The following is a 16,161-nucleotide window of genomic DNA, read 5'->3' on the forward strand; positions in this document are numbered from 1 at the left end:
ATCATCAAATGAATCTGGGTCACTCTCACAAAAGGCTAGCAAAAAAATCAGCAGCACACTTAATAGTGTCAGTGGGTGGAACTGAACTTTCTCCTTGAGAGTCATCCATAGAGAGGGCAGTCAATGAGCCATAGAGATTTGTTCTTCAGAACTTTCCCCCAAGGTACTATAAGTCAGTCTATTAGGAGGATGAATTTCTCTCCTGAGTCTAGCGGATATCCACTCATCATTCCCAACAACACCTTCCTCTGCTGACGACTCAGGATCCACTGACACTTCTGGCCTATTCTCAAAAGAGTCCACTTCCTCAGAGGATAAAATTATTTTGGGGGTCTAGACTTCCATAAAGATCTTCTAATGCCTCCAAAGGAGGGGAGCTTGAAAGTTCAATAACAGACTCATCGGATCAAAATACAGGAGAATCCACAAAAGCATTGTCAGTATGTGATAAGGCCTCGGGGGCCAATACAGGTTCCTCTTCCATCCGACTTGGTTCCACCCTTCTTATGGGGGAACCACGCCCCTGACTAAACTCTCTTTTTAAGAGAGGGGCAGGGGTCCACTCTGCAGTGGATGAAGAGGAGTTGGGCGAAAATCCTTCACAGGATAGCCACCACCAATCAAAAATTACACTTTCATCATCGCTATCTTCAGTTATTAGTTCTGTAGATTCTGAGCTGGAAACTCTAGAAGGCCAAAGTCGTGGCCTAGGGGTCCTCGGGGTATTCTCATCTTCATCCCTTTCAGACGACTTTCTAACTGCTTCAGAAATGGGCAATAGGTGGTTCCTATGCCAAGTTCTAAGGGGTCCTGCCTTGCCCTCCGGGTGAATTTGATAGACGGGTAATCCAGGAAGCTTCTTGTGAATGACAAAAGGCTGAGAACGCCAAAAATCAGCCAACCTATGCTTCCCCGGAACCCCCAAATTCCTCAGAAGCACCTTATCACCAGGCTGAAGATCTTGCACCCTTACTTTTAGGTCAAGGTTCTTCTTTTTCCGTTGTTCTCTACCTGCAGAAGCTTCCATCGCCCTTTCATGAGCCCATTTCAAATTTCTTCGGAGTCTGTCAACATAACTCTTGTAGGAGGCCTGTGAGGTATGATCTACTGAAGTACCAAAAGCTAAATCGACAGGCAATCGAGCTTCCCTCCCAAACATGAGGAAATACGGGGAGAACCCGGTAGAGTCGTTGACAGTACTATTGTAGGCGTGAATTAGCACTGGGACATATTCACTCTATTTCTGCTTCTTTTCAAGGGGCAGCGTCCCCAACATATTCAACAAAGTCCTATTAAATCTGTCCGGCTGAGGATCCCCCTAGGGGTTATAGGGAGTCATTCTGGATTTCTGTATATTCAAGCGTCCACGCAGTTTTTTTATCAACTTGCTCTCAAAGTCTCTACCTTGATCCAAATGTATTCTCTGTGGCAATCCGTAGTGGACAAAGAACTTCTCGACCAATATCTTGGCCACTGTACTGGCCTTCTGATCAGGAGTCGGAAAAGCCTGAGCGTATCGGGTGAAATGATCGGTCACTACTAAAATGTTTCCATGCACACCCAGATCAGGTTTGAGACACAGGAAGTCGATACACATCAATTCCATGGGACCATGACTCCGTAGATGCCCCATGGCAGCAGCTCGATGTGGTAAGGTCTTCCTCTGGATGCAGCATATGCACGAATGGCAATAGGCTTCCACTTCCTTCCTCATAAAGGGCCAATAGAATCTGCCTCTGAAAGGTTCTGTCTGGCCGCAGGTGCCCATGAGAATCATGTAAAGCTGCAAGAACAGTCAACCTATACTTTTCTGGCAAGAATAGCTGACATAATCCATCAGGTTCTTTCACTGCATTTACCTGGTAAACCACTCCATCCCTCAATTTCATCCGATCCCAATCTCGATGGATTACCTTGGCTCCCACCACCGGACTCTCTGCTAGCACTTTAGGGTCACTGGCCTTCAGAGCTCTCTGTTTTACAGCTCCCATAGGATCTTCTCTTTGTGCCTTCCTCATATCCTCTTTAGATAACTGAGGAAGTTCCTCACTTGCGTTAAGTCACAATAGCACTTAGGCACCCCAGCGGGGGAAATCCTAGCTATTTCAGCTCCCATGGCTCCCTTTAGGCGGTACTCGACTCCTTGACATGCAGCCTGTACTCCCTCAGAAGTGAGATGCACCCAGTCTGTCTCCTTACCTTCAACAGGATGGGGTCTTCTGGACAAAGCATCGGTATCTAGGTTCCCCTTTCCAGGCTGATATTTCAAGCTGAACTGGAACTCAGAAAGAGCAGCTAGCCATCTGTGACCAGTGGCATCCAATTTGGCAGTTGTCAAAAGATACGTCGGAGGATTATTATCGGTCTTGACCACAAAGTAGGCCCCATAGAGGTAATACCTCAATTTGTCCACTACAGCCCACTTAAGAGCCAGGAACTCCAACTTATGGACAGGGTAGTTCTTCTCGGAGGGTGATAAACTACGACTGATATATATATACGCAATGGGCCATAGTCTTCCTTCAGCTTCCTGATACAGGCCTAGGCCCTCTCTGCTGGTGTTCACGTGCAACTCATACGGCTTGGTAGGGTCTGCATGGGCCAGGACTGGAGCCTTAGTGAGGCTCTCCTTTAACTTCCAGAAAGCTTGTTCACACCTGACATCCCACTGGGCCTGGATGGACTCTCTAGATCCTCTAGGCCCTTTCTTGAGTGTCTCTGTCTTCCGTGAAGTCGATCCTTCCTCTTCAGCTTCCTTCTTCAACAACTCATTTAAAGGACCAGCTATCTGAGAAAAGTTCTTCACAAACCTCCAGTAGTAAGAACAGAATCCCAAGAAAGACCGCAATTCTGTTACATTAGTAGGCCTAGGCCAGGTAGTAACAGCCTCCAACTTTTTTGGATCCGTAGACACCCCAGCTGCCAACACCATATGTCCTAGATAGGTCACAGAGGTTTGATAAAATTAGCACTTCTCTAGGGACAATTTCAACCCCTCTGCATAGAGTCTCTGGAATACCTTCTCTAAACGAGCTTCATGCTCCTCCAAGGTCTTCCCAAAGACAATGATGTCATCAAGGCAGACTAAAACTTAAATTAGGTGCATGTCTCCCACAGTATTTTCCATGAGCCTCTGCAAGGTTGCCGGGGCTCCCGGCAATCCTTGGCGCATGCAGTTGAATTAAAAAAAACCTAAGGGGCTAATGAATGCAGTCTTTTCCCTGTCATCAGGATGCATGGGTATTTGATAATACCCACTCTTCAGATCCAAAACGCTAAACCATTTAGCTCCTGACAGGCACTGCAGAGCATCTTCTGTCCGAAGGGTGGTGTACTGATCTGGAATGGTTCGACGATTCAGGGTATGGTAGTCGATACACATTGGAATAGCCCCATTCTTTTTGCGGACCACTACAATGGGGGAGGCATAGGGGCTACAGGACTCCCGTATGACACCCAACCTCTTTAGTTCTGCCAGCTGCTCCCGGAGATCTTCTAGGTCACTCAGAGGTATTCTTCGCGCTCTCTCCCTAAAGGGCTTATCCTCACTGAGGCGGACCTGATGTTGGGCACTCTTAGCACAGTCCACATCATAATCATTCCTCTCTATCCTTCTCGTCCTTTAACTCAGAAGGGGTGAGTGGAGAAGCAGCACTTACACGTCCTAACACCATCCTGGGCTTCAGACGTACTGGCTGAGTGATGACGTTCCGAACGCTGACAGGGATCTTCCCCCCATTTTTCTGCGAGACTTTAGTCGGGATCACCTCTGGCAGCAGTTCAATTCCTTTATCTTCAGCCAACAGGTCTCCCTCCACTATCACAAAAGGCCCCGGCTGATCTCACGACAACTTCCCCACTGCCTTGATGCAGGTCCTTTCTCCCGGTTGTAAAACCCGCTCTTTGGTGTCCAACCTCCAGAGTTTCGCCACTTCATCAATTGGGGTCTGCTGCTCCTGCAGGACTTGTTGGAAAGCTGCCCGTAGCTTAGGGTGTACCTCTTCCTCTGTAGACCCTTGCACCGCTAAGGGGATGAGCATCCGTCGAACCAAGTCCGTGTTGGTGCCATTTATCAAAGAGTTTTGTTTAGCACTGGGGGGCCGAGGGCACACTACAGCCAAAGTATCAATCACTTCCATCTTTGTCCCTTTCCGTGGCTGGAATGATATCTTCACGGGAATATACCCGTCCTAGGGGAACTTTTGAGTCCCCAAACCCCAGATCTGCAATTCTTCTACCTTGCATAGAGGTGCAAGATGTGCTTCAGGTGCTTCCTGTAAAAGTCATTGAACAACAAGGTCACTTGGGCGCCGGTGTCCAATAGGGCTTTAGTATAAATGCCTTCTATTTGCAGGGGCACCACTGAGGATGGCCCCACTGAATTCCTGGGTACCACCTCTCTAGGGGACTGGAGCAACCTTCGGTGGGCCTTATTACTAGGACCTTCCTCCTTCTGAGACTTGGTTCTTCCAGGAAGTTTGTACCTTCACCGACTTCATATTGGGGGTCCAGGATCCTTTTGCGGAAGAGGAGTGGAGGTACCAACTCCCTGTGTCTCTCTACCAGACTCTTGGGTTCCCCTTAAAAACATAGAGGTATCGGGGGTAGATGGGGGGGCATATCCCATCTCACTGTGACCGTATCTACCCTGATAACTGCTGGAGCTCAGACTTTTAGCGGGACTCTCAGATGGCTCTTTAACTGAGGTCCCCTGAAGTTTTCCGCCTTCTTATTAAGGAAAAACATTTGTATAGCCTTCAACAAATCCTCCATGGCCTCAGGGCTAAATCCTCACTTCGGGCATTGAGCCCTGAAATGCCCTTTTTCTCCACAGGCAAAACACCCTCTATCCCAAGGGGAAAAAAGATTGTATCCTTTATACGTCTTCCGCGCCTCAGGAACTTTTCCTTGTGCTTCCATGACATGCATCAAAGTCTGGCACATTTGGGTTTGAGCCTGAGCTACTTGCAGCATTAAGTCGGTTGACGATAAACTCTCCGCAACCTTCTTCCTGTCCAGGACTTCCTCAGGATGGTTAGACTCTACCTCGGCTTCACTCTCATCATCAGAGAGGTTGTTCTCCACATGTAGTAACCGGGCTGAGACTCTCTCCTTTTTGGGTTCATTATTTACCGGGTCTTTCCCACTGTAATTCTTCTCCTCAAGCAAGGCCTCTTCCTCCCGAACTTCCCGCATAAGCTCTGAATAAGTGGGAGTATCCTTAACCGCTCTAAGTAATAGCTTTAATACAATGGGATGATTGGGCCGAGCGCCCTGTAATACCTGATCCATGCGTAGTCGGTCAGCATCTTTGGGGTCAACACCCTTTCTCAGCAGAATTTGGTGTAACATCTTGTCAATCCTGGCGGAGAGCACCCGGGGCCACGGGCTTGGGGGCTAAAGTGATCATCATTTGATAGTGTGGTAGTAAGGGGCTCTTGTGCCTGAGTACATAGCTTCCAGATGACACCCCTTCTGGGGCCAAACTGTGTCTGTCCGGAAGAACGTCCCAGACCCGATTACTGGCCCCTGCCCATCGCCCGCAGGCCCTCTCTGTCAGGTTTGTGGGAACCCAATACGTGAGTGCTATTTTACTCACTGCTGGTGAAGCCTATGATATTAAGCAGGATTCTTTAGGGTTTTAGGATGGCTCTAATAATGTTTTTAAATCTATGGGTAAGGAGGGGTGGTTCGGGTATAGGTTTGTCCTCGCTGTTGTGCTTTGTGGTCGTGTTATTCTTGTTGACGGTTGGACCCTGTGTTGGTTGAGTATTGGAACTTTATATAATCTGGCTAGTGAGCCCATTGGGAACTTTTTTATTGAATTCAGCCCAGGAAACCCAAATCTATTAACCTCCTGCAAGCTGGAAGCTTAGGAAGAGGGCCAGGCATCCCTGCAGTGAAGATTTCTACAGAAACCAGTTCCCTGCAAAATGTCAGACATACTTCATTACAAGTTAGGTAAATAAAGCTGTAGGGTTAAAAACAAATTACTTAATTATCCACAGCCTTTAAACAGGTTACCTTTAGAGCCCATTCACATTAGCGCGAATTGTCAGGCGACTTGTCAGCCTGACAAGTCGCGCTCGGTCGCGGTCCATTAATTAGCACAGGACCCCTTCTAATAGGAGCGACACAAGTCGCTCCGACTTAGAAAAAGGGTCCTGTACTACTTTGGGGCGACCTCGGAGCGACTTGTATAGACTTCCATTATGTGAAGTCTCTGCAAGTCGCGGTGCACGCGACTTCACAGGTCGCCCCCCAAAGTCGTGTCGCGCTTGTCTGAATGGGCTCTTAATCTTTTTTGAAACATATTTTCTCTTTGTGAAAGCAGCATGATGACTTTCAGCATAAAAAAATTATTTACAAGTGAATGAGGATTTAAACACTGTCACGTGTTTTAGAAAATGAACCAGCAGAATATGGATCACTTTTTTGTGGTAGTCTGATTTTAATTAGAAAATAAATCCACTGAAACAAATATTTTTTACTCTAGGTATAAAATTAAAGAGAAGTTGCAGGCTGCGGTGGCGAATGCTCAGGAATTAGAGAGCGAGATCGAAGACCACTTTGACGAAGTCTGGAAGAAAATTGAAAATTTTGGTCAAAATTTCCCGATTTTCACAGAGAAGGTCGTCCCTATTTTGGAAGACTTTGCAAATAATATAGAAGAGAAAACACATGAGAATGCAAAAGACATATTGAGCACTGCAACTGCAAGTTTTTTTGGAATGAAAAACCATCTTTCAGTATTCTTGAAAAAAGTGGAAACTATAGCAAGAGAGAACCGAGATGAGCTGCAATCCAAAATAGCTGAGATGAAAGGCAATGTTCAGCCTTATATGGATGATGTAAGAGCAGAGTACAATAGATACCTGAAGAGCATGTAATGACAAAAATAAAAAGGCATTTGGGATAAAGAAAAAAAAAACTAAAAAATGTAAATAAAGTAAAGCAGGTGACTGTTCACACCTAATTAGAAAGTATAACAAATCTTCTGCAGCCATAAACTAAGATCAGACCTTCCAATCCTATTCAGGACAGGACAATCCAATTTTAGATTTGATTATATTTGCATATGAACAAATCAATATGATTCCTATTAATGCAGTTATTGTGTAATGGGAATTTCCACCCCAATCTAACATAATCTTAGTAGATAAAGATTAGGTAGAAAAGTCAAGGGCATTCCCTAAATGAGCTACTTATCAGCATATCAAGTCGAAACTGAGTTTTTTTAAAGAGGAATTCCAGGTAGTTTGGACTCTTGCAATGAAATAATCTACCTGTTGTGATTACACCAAAATGTTATCAAGGGTGGGCTGAGAACCTTTGGAGTTAAATGCAACCAACAAGCCCTGTCATAGTATATTTCTGTAGGCTAAAGAAATTTTTGCACAGATTTTCACTTCTTCCAGCAATAGTTGCATTGCAGCTCTCTGAATTACATCACATGTAGTGCCCCCCCCCAACCTCCAAAGGCCTGGTAGTGACCCCTAGAGACAGGGAGGGCCAACATTCCTCCTCAGGGTGCAGGTTACTTTGTAGCATAAGCTGTCTCCTATAGCAACAGTATTCAACTCACGGAAGGTGCAGGAACTCTCTTGATGCTTTCCCAGGCTCTCCATGGTTTCCCAGTTCATGGCAGAGTAACCTCTGGTACTTCATCTCAGGTCTCCATCCTTTCCTTCATGCTTCCAGGTAGTGAGCAGGCTCTCCTATACAGAGTCCTGAGCACATGGGTAGGCCCCTGACTTCCTTCAAATAAATACCTCCTCCCAGCATGCTCAGCAACCAATATGATTTTCTGGGAGAAGTATACATATTCATAACCTATACTTACTGTAATTCATCACACTAATACCAAAGGTAACAGTGCCACCTATTGAAATAAAGGGAGAAACTACAGGTAAACCAGGCTTAGGAAGAAATCCATGATCACAAAGACGACAAATTAGCCAGGCTAGCTACCACCTAGCACAGCTAAATTTATTAGCAACTCTGTTTAGGACAAGGTTGCTACATACATAACATTTAGAGAGATGCAAAGAGAATTGGTAATTAAAGACTTTCCTTTACCAGATGCCTTAATTGCAGGTCTGAATTGGGAGCAGTTAGTTATGTATGCAAAGCAGCTGTTACTAATTGCACTTCCTGTTCTGATTATTTTTGAATGGCGAAGTATCTCCACTCAAGGCTACCAGTCTGACATATCCAAAAAGTACTGGCCGGGGGAACAAATGCTCCCAGCCCAATCATCCATGAATGAAATGACTCTATACACTCTAGTGCTTACCATTTGTTTATTACATTTTATATAATATAAGTAAGTAAGTAAAAAATAAGTCGCGCTTAGTGATTGGTGAACAAATAAATGCCCAAAAATAAAAATCAGTTAATCAAGTCCTGATAATAATAATGTGAATTAGTGAAGTGTTCAAAGGTCTCTTTAAAAGATCCAATGGAATGTGAAATTATTCTGATCAACACAGTGAGAAATCTAGGCTCCCCTATGCAATGTATATATATATAAATTGCGTTCAGTGAGGAACAAATAAAATCATAAAAGTTGAAGATATCAGATTCACAAGTCCTGATACTAAAGTATAAGTGATGTGATGAAATAGTCTTAAATAGATCAAAATTATGTACATAATAGGTCAGCACAATGAGGAATCCAGACTTCCCTTAGGAAATGCGCTTACCAAATAAATGGTTAATAAATGCAGGGTATTGGATCCAAAACATTTGATTGAAGATAGCCCAGAATATAACTCACGGGATTGGATGGCGTGAAGTCATGGAAAAAACAGGTGTGATGTCGGGTCATCCTCAGTATACCAGAAGTCAGGCCAGATAGCAAACCCACCAGATGGACAGCATGGACCAATCACAGATATAAAAAAGAGGAAGGCTCCAATAGTGTAAAACCATACAACTATTTATTATATTAAAAGAAAGACACTCACATTTCTTAGGAGTAAAAATCGCATGTAAGAGCTGCCGGCTGGATGGCTAGGCACATTGGCTCGATTGGAACGCTTCAGGAGATGACGTCAGCACACCGTGACCTAACGACGTTTCGTCCTAGAAGACGTTTTCAAAGGTGTTGTGAGGGTATTATGCTATGGCGTCCATTCTTTTTTCCATGACTTCACGCCATCCAATCCCGTGAGTTATATTCTGGGCTATCTTCAATCAACTTTTTTGGATCCAATACCCTGCATTTATTAACCATTTATTTGGTAAGCGCATTTCTTAAGGGAAGTCTGGATTCCTCATTGTGCTGACCTATTATGTACATAATTTTGATCTATTTAAGACTATTTCATCACATCACTTATACTTTAGTATCAGGACTTGTGAATCTGATATCTTCAACTTTTATAATTGTATTTGTTCCTCACTGAACGCGATTTATATATATATATATATATATATATATACATTGCATAGGGGAGCCTAGATTCCTCACTGTGTTGATCAGAATAATTTCACATTCCATTGGATCTTTTAAAGAGACCTTTGAACACTTCACTAATTCACATTATTATCAGGACTTGATTAACTGATTTTTATTTTTGGGCATTTATTTGTTCACCAATCACTAAGCGCGACTTATTTTTACTTAGTTTTTTGAGGGTGTTGTCACACTTGAAGTTGCTGCTTCATCACTATTATTTACCTTAGCGCGATTATTTTTTCCTTTTTTCATTTTATATAATATACCATATAATATCATATAGTCTTTAGTATCCCAAAGATTTGCTTTTTTAAAATAAATATTAAGTTTCTAAGAATAATTATTTCTGTTGTTTTGGTTGTGTTGTCTGAAAAGTATTTGGTCTTTGATTTACCCCTGGGATGCAAAAGAATTGCCCAACATCCCCAGGCAAATCTGTCCTAAAGAACCAAAAATGAAGCGTAAATAGCTTGTGCTCTTTTAATAAAATCAGGTGTTTATCACACGTGAAAGCACTTATTAAAACACATTTGTTTAATCTCTGTACTACCAATAATCTGTAATAATGCTTAAACTGGCCTAATTTCTAGTAAAACTCTCACTTTGCAGTATCCCTTGGACTAGAGAAAGGAAAGACTTTTCATGATATACAGTAAATTAGACTGTTATTGCATATCCACTCAAGCACTGGGCGACTGATAATGAATGGGAAAGTATCCGCAACAGAATTATGGACTATATGTTTTTGTTCTTGTGCCATACAAAGATGCCGCCTCCTCCTCTTAGCAGTGTGAAATATTCTGAAGTTCTAAAGCAATATAGGGTTGATTTACTAAAACTAGAGAATGCAAAATCTGGTGCAACCAATCTGCTTCCAGTTTTTTTTTTTTTTTTATTTGGCAAAGCCTGATTGAACAAGCTGAAGTTAGAAGCTGGTTTTAATACAGTATAAGTGACATATCGATGTTTATGGACACAGGGCACAAGGTTTAGCAAAACTATCTTTATTATACACTGCTCAAAAAAGGTAACAGAACACTTTTTAATCAGGGTACTGCATTAAGTCAATTACATTATATACTCGAGTATAAGGCGACCCGAATATAAGCCGAGACCCCTAATTTTACCACAAAAAAGTGGGAAAACGTATTGACTCGAGTTTAAGCCTAGGGTGGGAAATGCAGCAGCTACTGGACCCAACTGGACCACTACAAGACACAAAAGAGGAGCTGCCGGCATGGTACAGGAGATGGCGCAGGTCATAGTATAGGCATTGCACAGGTCATGGTAAGGGCATGGCACAGGTCAGGGCACAGGTGATGGTACAGGCATGGCACAGGTCATGGTACAGGCATGGCACAGGTCATGGTACAGTAGATGGTATAGGCATGGCACAGGTCATGGTATAGGCATAGCACAGGTGATGGTATAGGCATGGCACAGTAAGTACAGGCATGGCACAGTATGTACAGGCATGGCACAGTAGTTATAGGCATGGCACAGTAGGTATAGGCATGGCACAGTAAGTACAGGCATGGCACAGGAGATGCAGTGTACCATGCCCGCATCACTGCATGAGGAAATGCAGGGGCTGCGGAGGACTCTCACTTACCTATCGGTGAGCTGCTTTCGATTTAAAAATCACGCTGCCCGGCGCCAATACTACGTCACCGCAAATGCGCCGCCGATGCTCGGTAAAGCCCGAACACGTTTGGCTATTCCCGGGCATGCCGCACATGCGCAGTGACACGTCGGCGCCGAGCGGCCCCATTTTTAAAAACACAGTGAAGCCAGTGACTCGAGTATAAGCCGAGGGGGGCATTTTCAGCATGAAAAAACATGCTGAAAAACTTGGCTTATACTCAAGTATATACGGTAAACTCCTGGGATATTGATCTGGTCAGTTAAGTAGCAGAGGGGGTAGTTAATCAGTTTCAGCTGCTTTGATGTTAACGAAGCTAACAGGCACACTAGATGGACAGCAATGAGATGACCTCCAAAACAGGAATGGTTTTATAGGTAGAGGCCACGGACATTTTTTTCCCTACTCATTTTTTCTGACTGTTTTTCACTAGTTTTGCATTTGGCTAGGGTTAGTGTCACTAGTGGTAGCATGATGCGATACCTGATACCTGGACCCTATAGAGGGTGAACAGGCAGTCCATCTCCTCCAGGATGGCACATTAGTACGTTCCATTGCCAGAAGGTATGCTGTGTCTCCAGGGCTGGCCCGAGACATCGTGCTGACTGAGTCAAAGATAAAAATTCCCCCCCCCCCTCCCAAAAAAAAATCATGCTTATCAAAGGGCGTGAGCAAAAGAGCAGAAGAAGGCGGGCCGGGCACAAGGCCAGCTGCATCTACTCCTCCAGTTCCACCCAATAGAAATGCAAGCTGCGCCCGAACATCGGCTGCTGGTAGAGCCGGTGGGAAAGGGATCTTTGCTCTGTGTGTGGCCTGCGGCCTTTTTACAGGGCAGTTGTCACACAGTTGTCACACACATAACTGCTGGAAAAAAAATCTTGACCATCAGTTTGCTGCCCCTCTCAAAGTTCTGCCTGGGTCCAATGGACCCAGTGGGACCCATGGTAGGGTCAGCTCTGTGTGTCTCTCAGCACAGTCTCAAGAGCATGGGCAAGGTTCCAAAAGACCTGCAGTTACTCTAGGAGAGCTGGACAGGATCGTAGAAGGTCCTTAACCCATTAGCAGGACTGGTATCTGCTCCTTTGTGCAAGGAGGAACAGGATGAGCACTGCCAGAGCGCCACAAAATGACCTCCAGTAGGCCACTGGTGTTAATATCACTGACGAAACAGACTTCATGTGGGTGGCCTGAGGCCCGAAGTCCTCTAGTGGACCCTATGCTCCTTTCCCGGCACTGGGGAGCTCGATTGGCATTTGCCATTAAACATCAGAATTGGCAGGTCCGCCACTGACACCCTGTGCTTTTCACAGATGAGAGCAGGTTCACCCTGAGCACATGTGACAGACATGAAAGGTTCTGGAGAAGCCCTGGAGAACGTTATGGTGCTTGTAACATCGTTTAGCATAATCGGTTTGTTGGTGGGTCAGTGATGGTCTGGGGAGGCATACCCATGAATGGATGCACAGACCTCTACAGGCTAGACAATGGCACCCTGACTGCCATTAGGTATCGGGATGAAATCCTTGGACCCATTGTCAGTCCCTACACTGATGCAGTGGGTCCTGGATTCCTCCTGATGCACTACAATGCTCGGCCTTATGTGTTGAGAGTATGCAGCCAGTTCCTGAAGGATGAAGGAATTGATATAATTGAATGACCCCCCCCCCCCACGCTCGCCTGACCTAAATCCAATAGAACACCTCTGGAACAATATGTTTCGGTCCATCCGATGCTGCCAGGTTGCACCTCAGTCTGTTTAGGAGCTCAGTGTTGCCCTGGTCCAGATATGAGAGGAAATACCCCAGGACACTATCTGTCGTCTCATTAGGGGCATGTCCCGAATTTGTCAGACATCATGCATACAAGCATGAGGGGGCCATACATACTACTGAGTACCATTTTGGGTTGCTGCAATTAAGTTTCAGCAAAATGAACTAGCCTGCTGCATCCTTTTTTCACTTTGATTTTTAGGGTGTCTTTGAATTTAGCCCCCTGTAGATTGATCATTTTAATTTCCATTAAACATTGTGGCATCCATTAGTTCCTAACACATTATACAGTCCATATCAGTATAGATATCTAGCATGATATATTTCTCCATTGAGATCTGATGTGTTTTTCAAAGTGTTCCTTTAAACTTTTTTTTTTAAGCAGTGTATATATATTTTTTCAGCAGCACAGCACATCATGTTTTATATTGTTATGGTAATTGGTGAATGAACACACACAAGAACATACATTACTTTTGATATAACATATTTTTTTAGTATTGTGGCAGCACATAAAGTTACATAAAGTATTGCTGTTTATCTGCTCCTTGTTCTCATTCTGAAGTCATGGCTAAAGCTACCTACATATCAACATAGCTGATTTTGAGGGACTGTCCCTGATTTGGAACAAAGTCCCTCTTTCCTCCTCATTTGTCCCTCATTTTGGTCTGATCTATATAGTTGTATATAAAATGCACTTTTTATTTTTCAAAAAGTGTTTCCCACTGTTAAGCCTTTCATCCAATATTTCTAAATCTCTGAATTTGTAAATTTAAAAAGCCAGTATAAAGGAATAGTAATGGTAAAAAAAAAAGTACTTGTGGGTTTACCCAATCATTTTTTGTATAATTCTCCTTTAACCACTTCCATACCGAGTCATGTAAAATGACGTCGGCAAAGTGGTTGTCTAGATCCGGGCCGCCGTCATATGACGTCGGCCCGTTCTAGCTGCTACTGCGCGCCCCCGGCGGCGCGCAGCGGCGCGATCAGGGATGAGGCTCGTCCCTCGGACATAGCCCATCCCTGATCAAGGTAAACAGCCAATAGAAATTGGCTGTTTACCACGTGATCGGCTGTGTCAATCACAGCCGATCACATGAGCGGCTCCAGCACGAGCCGCTCGTTCTCTCTGCAATGCACGCCCCCGGGGGCGCGCAGAGCAGCGATCGGGGACGAGGCTCGTCCCTCGGACAGAGTCGATCCCCGATCTAGGTAAAGAGCCAATGAAATTGGCTCTTTACCACGTGACCGGCTGTGTCCAATCACAGCCGGTCACAAATGTCAACAGAGAACACGGTAACTAGCTGTCACCGTGTTCTCCTCCTCATACACTGATCCTGTGTGAGGAGGAGATTGTGGTAACAGCTAGTTACCGATTACAGTGCACGCTAAACACACTGATTGCCCCCCCCCCCAATAAAGAGCACCTGTCACTAGCCCATCAAAGTACCCGAGTACCTGTCACCAGCCCATCAGGTACTCAGATGACAGGTACTTGGGTACTCTGATGGGCTGGTGACAGGTATTCGGGTACTCTGATGACAGGTACTCAGGTACTCTGATGACAGGTACTCGGGTACTCTGACGGGTACTCTGATGACAGGTACTCGGGTACTCTGATGACGGGTACTCGGGTACTCTGATGACAGGTACTCGGGTACTCTGATGACAGGTACTCGGGTACTCTGATGACGGGTACTCAGGTACTCTGATGACGGGTACTCGGGTACTCTGATGACCGGTACTCGAGTACTCTGATGACGGGTACTCGGGTACTCTGATGACGGGTACTCGGGTACTCTGACAGGTACTCGGGTACTCTGATGACAGGTACTCGGGTACTCTGATGACGGGTACTCGGGTACTCTGATGACGGGTACTCGGGTACTCTGATGACAGGTACTCGGGTACTCTGATGACAGGTACTCGAGTACTCTGATGACGGGTACTCGGGTACTCTGATGACAGGTACTCGAGTACTCTGATGACGGGTACTCGGGTACTCTGATGACGGGTACTCGGGTACTCTGACAGGTACTCGGGTACTCTGATGACAGGTACTCGGGTACTCTGATGACGGGTACTCGGGTACTCTGATGACAGGTACTCGGGTACTCTGATGACGGGTACTCGGGTACTCTGATGACAGGTACTCGGGTACTCTGATGACAGGTACTCGGGTACTTTGAGTACCTGTCAACGGAGTACCCGTCATCAGAGTACCTGAGTACCTGTCACCTACCCATCAGAGTACCCGAGTACCTTCCACCTGCTCATCAGAGTACCTGACGCCTGAAGTACCCAAGTACTTGCCGCCTGCTCATCAGTACCCATCACTACTCATCAGTACTCATCAGTACCTATCACGTATCAGTACTGATCATCAGTACCCATCAGTACAGTATCGCCTATCACCTATCAGTCAGTGAGTACTACTCATCAGTACCTATCACCTGCCTGTCACCTGCCCATCAGAGTACCCGAGTACCTGTCACCTGCCTATCGGAGTACCCGAGTACCTGCCACCTGCTCATCAGTACCAGAGTACCTGTCACCTGCCCAACAAAGTACCCGAGTACCTGCCACCCTTCATACAGCCACCATGTCCAAGTCCAAAAAGGTTTATATACGTCCTCCGTTTAAACCTAAATACCGGTGTTATGGCAGCAGATAGCTGCCATAACCCTGGTATTTTTTTAAACGGTGGACGGTTGGCTTTCCGATAAGGGTGGTCCCAGCGGCGGATTTGCCGTGGGATCACCCTTCCGGGATGGCGGAAGAGGCGCCCCCCCCCTCCCGACGCGTTCCGGTCCTTTTCCCCGCTTACCGGACCCGCCGGCAGCGGGGAAAACGATCCGGTCCCGAATCCTCACAGACAGGATGTCGAGTGAGGGCAAGCTTGCCCTCACTTGACTCTATGGTCTTGGAGGACCGGAGCTACGGAAAATGTTTTGCCTAGCAACCGGTTTAAAGGTCCTTTTTTTTTTTTTTTTCATTTTATATTATAATTATTTTATTTTTTTTTCTATCTTTTAGTGTACTTGTGAGATCTGAGGACTTTTTGACCCCAGATCTCACAAAAAAGAGGTCCTGTCGTGCCTATTTCTATTACGAACAATATTTACATTTCTTTTAATAGAAATAAAAATGATCAATTTTTTTTTTTTAAACGGTGTAAAAATAAAAAATAATAAATAAAATAAATAGTAAAAAAAAAAAAAAAAAAAAAATTAAAGCGCCCTGTCCCCGTTAGCTCGCGCGCAGAAGCGAATGCATACAGAAACCCC

The 16,161-nt window shown here is 45.0% G+C and overlaps 1 protein-coding gene across 1 annotated transcript in view; it reads left to right on the forward strand.

The window, feature by feature from the left end:
• Positions 1-6,931, forward strand: part of LOC309568529 (uncharacterized protein) — a 70,067-nt gene extending 63,136 nt beyond the window's left edge. Inside the window, exon 3 of the mRNA XM_082274217.1 lies at positions 6,497-6,931. Within this exon, the coding sequence (XP_082130343.1) occupies positions 6,497-6,890 (394 nt within the window). The 3' untranslated portion in view covers positions 6,891-6,931. The remainder of the gene's footprint in view (positions 1-6,496) is intronic.
• The last annotated feature ends 9,230 nt before the right edge of the window (positions 6,932-16,161 follow it).

This window comes from Pelophylax lessonae (genome assembly GCF_965119305.1).
Source record: "Pelophylax lessonae genome assembly, chromosome: 12".
Classification (NCBI taxonomy): Eukaryota; Metazoa; Chordata; class Amphibia; order Anura; family Ranidae; genus Pelophylax; species Pelophylax lessonae.